Source organism: Aythya fuligula, chromosome 1, assembly GCF_009819795.1.
Source record: "Aythya fuligula isolate bAytFul2 chromosome 1, bAytFul2.pri, whole genome shotgun sequence".
Lineage (NCBI taxonomy): Eukaryota > Metazoa > Chordata > Aves > Anseriformes > Anatidae > Aythya > Aythya fuligula.
The window spans coordinates 110,642,962-110,647,576 of record NC_045559.1 but is presented as its reverse complement, the minus strand read 5'-3'; the positions used below and the strand labels follow the sequence as shown (position 1 = coordinate 110,647,576).

Sequence of the window (4,615 nt, the reverse complement as noted above, 5' to 3'; positions counted from 1 at the left end):
AGGAAGAGGGAAGGGAGCCCAAAAACCTGCCCGCAGCCCTGAAAGGTCCCAGCCCAAGGGCAAAACAGGAGCAGGGACAGTGCTGCGGGTGCCTGGCTGCTAAGAGAGCTCCCCCCGGGCAGTGCCAGTCTGTCATGGGGCATTGGGGTGTAAATGTGGGGGAACTGCCCCTTCCCTTCCCCTGGGCTTCCCCGAAACACTGCGTTTTCCCCCTAAAATGTGCTGCGGCCTCTGGCTGTCCCTTTCTCCGTTTTCTGCAAGGTGCCTGGGGTGGGCAGTGAGGAGGGGAAGGGGGAAAAGAGCAGGAGAAAGCAAACGAAATCGCCCCCGTTCCCCTCCCCGCTGCCTCCATCCCACCTCCCCCGGCGCCCTCCCTGTCCCCCGGGGTCCCCGCTGCTTCCCAGCCAGGGTTTGGGGAGGGTGATGGGGGGGCTGCCGGCTCCTGGCCCCGCTGGAGGCGCAGGTGACCCCCGCCGGTGATCGCGGAGCATATGGGCTCTGCCCCCTCCCCGAAACCCTATCCGGCCGGAGCCGCGGCTTAATCTGCCGGCAACGCGATCGGGGGAGCCCTGCGGGGCACTCGGTGCTGCGGGGGAGCATATGGGGAATGAGGCCGGCTGGGGGGGGGGGGATTTGGGATGGGGGGGTCGCTGTGGGCCCGGCTGAGAGCCTAATTTCATTTGCAGGTAGCCCAGGAGGAGGGGGAGCGGAGGGCACAGCTGGCGGCTCGCCCCCGGGGCTGGGGCAGTCGGGGGTCTCCTTGTCGTTTTTTTGGGGGGGATAAGCGGCCCTAAAACCGGCTGGCAGCGGAGGGGGCGGCGGGCAGGAGGCTTTTTTTGGGGAGGGAAAGCCGGGGTGCCCGTGGTCCCCCTCGCCGGGGCGGTGCTGCCGTCGGGGCTCCCCGGGGCCACCTGTTGGTGCTGGGCAGGTTTTTTTTTTTTTTTGGGGGGGGTGGGGGGGAGGCAGACGAGCAGGATTTCCCGGCTTCTGGCCGCTGCCGACTTTTGCATCTGTCAGGGTGCTAATTATTGCCTTTAATGGAGACAAAGAGCGGCTCCTAATGATGCTCCCTCTAATTCTCACCTGCTCCTGCCCTCCTTCCGCAGCAGCGCTCCCTCGCCGGAGCCCTGCTAATTGGGAGAGCTGCTCCGCTTAGCGCGGACAGGGGGTGCCCAGGGCCCAAACCCGGGGGGCTGCAGCTCAGGGGCCGCCTAAGCCACGGGGCGAAGCCGCTCCGTGACCCGCTTCGCTTTCCACGCGTTCACAAATCCCCCCCCAAATCCGGATTCGCGCTCGTTCCGCGCCCGCAAAATTCCCCTTCGCCGGGGGATGCCCAGCGAGGTGGGGGCACCCGGGATCCCCCCCGTGACCCTGCAGGAGCAGGAAAGCCACAAGATGAGGGTGAGATGTCCCCTGCCCACATTTCTGCCCGCAGCACCGTCGGAGCGCACACGGGGGTGGGTTACTGCCGACCTCGGGGAGGGGGGTGGGAAAAAAAAACAGCAGCCCCTCCGCTCATATTTTTCCTCTCCGTGGGTTTTTGGTCGGATGGGTTTGGAAGAAGGTCAAGTGCGTAGAGGGAGCAGACGAGAAGCGCGTCGCGAAATTGAATGTTTCCTCTTTCCCCTCCCCGAATTAATTTTTAGCTCCTGCCAAGGTGCTGGCGAAATAATAATAAATAAATAAAATAAATCAAAATTTGGAACTCGGTGGCCCTCGCTTGGTTCCCTGCCACCCTTAACTCCGCGAGGAACGAGCGAGACGGATCGGTTTCGGGCAGCCCGCGGAGCGCAGCAGCAGGGAATGGAGGGACCCCAAACCTCCCCGTCCCCATCCCGCATCTCGGCCGGGGATCCCGCCGCGCATCCCGCCGCGCATCCTCCCGACCTGCCTCCGGACACCAACGAGGAGAAAGATGCCACTGACTTAAAACGCCTTTGTTTGTTTGTTTGTTTGTTTTTTATTTAAAATCTCAACAATGGATCGCTTTTTTTTTTTTTTTTTTTTTTTTTTTCCTGCAACCAAACGAGTAATAAATATTATTTAGCAACTTTTTTTTTCTCTTTTCTTTTTCTTTTTTTTTTTTTTTTTTTTCTTACAAAAATAAACAGATGATAAAATCTCTGCGAGGGGGGCAGTGATAAGAAAAAGTTGTTATTTTCGGAAAGAAGCCCAAGCTCTCAGTATTGCAACACGGGCGGCGTGAGGGGGGGAGTTCCTACACGGGGAGAGCGTTAAGGAGTCCCAACTTTGTTAAGGGCGGCGGGAACGAAAACCGTGTTACACGAGGAAAAATAAAATTAAAAATAAAAAAGGGGAAAAAAAAAAGACGGGAAACGATAAAAATAAAACAAAACACAAACAAACAACGAAGCAAACCAACGAAATCAGCGCAGACCAACCCCTTATTCATTCATAAGGCTTTACACAGTACAAGTGCACGGACGGAAAGCTCGGGCTGCCGGCGAGGGGTGTATGTACAGAGCCCGAAGGAGAGACGAACCCGAAAAAAAAGCAGGGCTGGGGGGGTGCCGAGGGGGGGGCCGAGCCACCTCCCCGGCCAAACTCGCAGCCGGGGCTCCGGGGACCGCCGGCGCCGGGCAGGATGCGGCCCGGGGGGCGCTGCCGGGGGGGGTGGCGAGCAAACGAGAGGAGGGGCGACGAGGGGCGACCCCCCCCGGGTTCGCTTCCTCGGTGTGCGGCCGGCCCGGGACCGCTTCTCCCTCCTCCCCGGGTCCCGGCAAGGAAAGGGGGCGCGGGTGTCGGGACGGGGGGGTCCTCCCGGAGAGGGGGGGGGTCCCCGTTGTAGGTCCTGGGCGCTCCGGGGCGGCCCCCCTCATTTGGTGTCGGTGGCCAGTCTGGGCAGGCTGGCGGCCCCCATGCCGGAGACGTGGTGGTGCGGGGGGGCCGACACCTGGCACATGCTGCAGGGGCACGGCATCCCCCCCCAGTGCTGGAAGCCGCTGCCCAGGGGGGCGGCGGCGGCGGCGGCGGCGGCGGCGGCGGCCGAGGGCGACTTGAGGAGCCCGTGGGGGGGTCGGATGGAGCTGACGGCCGAGAGGCCGGAACCGGGCAGGGAGGCGCTGGAGACGGCGGCGGGGGGCAGGATGGGGTGGTGCACGGGGTGCGAGGCGGGGTGGCCCGGGTGGCCGGGCAGCGGGGCCGAGTGGGCGCCCATGCCGCCGGGGCAGGCGGCGGGGTGGAAGCCGGCGTGGTGGCCGCCGTAGATCTCGCTGACCAGGCGCTTCATCTCCTCCAGCGAGTTGGTGAGCATGAGGATGTAGTTGCGGGCCAGCAGCAGCGTGGCGATCTTGGAGAGCTTGCGCACCGACGGCCCGTGCGCGTAGGGCATCACCTCCCGCAGCCCGTCCATGGCGATGTTGAGGTCGTGCATCCTCTTGCGCTCGCGGCTGTTGATCTTCAGGCGCAGCTGCTGCAGCTCCGGCTCCGTCATCTGCTTCTTGTCCTTCTTGGAGGAGGACGACGACGACGAGGACGACGAGGAAGACGAAGACTTGAAGCCCAGCTTGTCCACCACCACCACCCCGGCGGCGCTCATGGCGCTGCGCAGCTCGGCGCTCAGCTCCGGCGGCGAGTCGCTCTGCGTGGAGCTGGACACGGTGCCGCCCGTGAAGCCCCCGCCGCCGCCCCCTTTATTCCTGCCCGGGAGGAAGAGCTCATCGGGCTCCGGCGACGAAGGGCGGCTGGAGACCAGGCTGGCGTCCGAGTCCATGGCCCGGCAGGCGGGACGGCGGCGCTCACCGGGCTGCCTGCGGGAGGGGAGAGAGCCGGGGGGGCGGCCCCGAGTCAGCGCCCGCCGCTCCCCGGCACCGGGACATCCCCCCCGGGCTCCGGAGGAGGCTGGGGACGGTGCCCCGGGCGGGGCCGGCCGCGCTGCCCGCCCCCCCGAGCCTCCTCCCGCGGGGTGCCCTCGGGGGGGCGCCTCGCTTCTCGTCCCGTCCCGTCCCTTCGCATCCCATCCCGTCGCATCCCATCCCGTCCCGTCCCGTCGCATCCCTCCGGTGCCCTTACCGTGGCCGTGGGGAGCGGCGCGCCGGGACGGGCCAGCACGGCAGCAGCGCGCACCTTGCGGCGCGGCGGCGGCGGCTTTATAGCCGCGCCGGGGAGGAACAATGTCACCGGGCGGGGGGGGGCTGCGCCAATCGGCGGCGGCTGGGGGGGGCCGGGGGGGGACCGCCTGATGTCACCGGGGCCGGTCCCGACCGATGGGGCGGGCGGCGGGGAGAGGGGCGGGGGGGGGAAGCGGGGACGGGGGGGCACCGGGGGACCGGGGGACCGGCGGGGACACGGGGCCGGCAGCGGCGGGGGGAGCCCCTCGAGGGGGGGTGGGCACAGAGGGGGGGGGGGGAGGGACTTTTGCGGGCTCGATAGCGAAAGGCGACAATGACAGCGCCGCCAACAGCTGTTGGGGGGGACCGGGGGGGGCCGGGGGACGGCACCGAGCAGCAAACCCCGGCCCCGAGCAAAGCCCGGCCCCAACCCGCATCTCACGCCGGGCTGCGCGGCTCCCCGACGGCCCGTCGGTATTTGCCGGTGCCCCGCCGGTTCCCGTGCCGTGCCGTGCCGTGCCCTCGGGGCACGCTTCCCCTATCGG

At 66.4% G+C, this 4,615-nt stretch overlaps 1 protein-coding gene across 1 annotated transcript; it reads right to left on the bottom strand.

Moving 5' to 3' along the window:
* Positions 1-2,333: 2,333 nt before the first annotated feature.
* On the bottom strand, positions 2,334-4,060 carry LOC116493344 (oligodendrocyte transcription factor 2). The gene is made up of 2 exons (XM_032194659.1): positions 4,033-4,060; positions 2,334-3,770 (listed from the first exon to the last, which is right to left on the bottom strand). The coding sequence occupies exon 2, from the start codon at positions 3,731-3,733 to the stop codon at positions 2,837-2,839; it is 897 nt and encodes a 298-aa protein (XP_032050550.1). The 5' UTR covers positions 3,734-3,770; positions 4,033-4,060; the 3' UTR covers positions 2,334-2,836.
* Positions 4,061-4,615: the final 555 nt, after the last annotated feature.

Bases quoted from the DNA above. Each gene is read 5' to 3' on its own strand.
- LOC116493344 (XM_032194659.1), bottom strand. From the start codon at position 3,733: ATGGACTCGGACGCCAGCCTGGTCTCCAGCCGCCCTTCGTCGCCGGAG.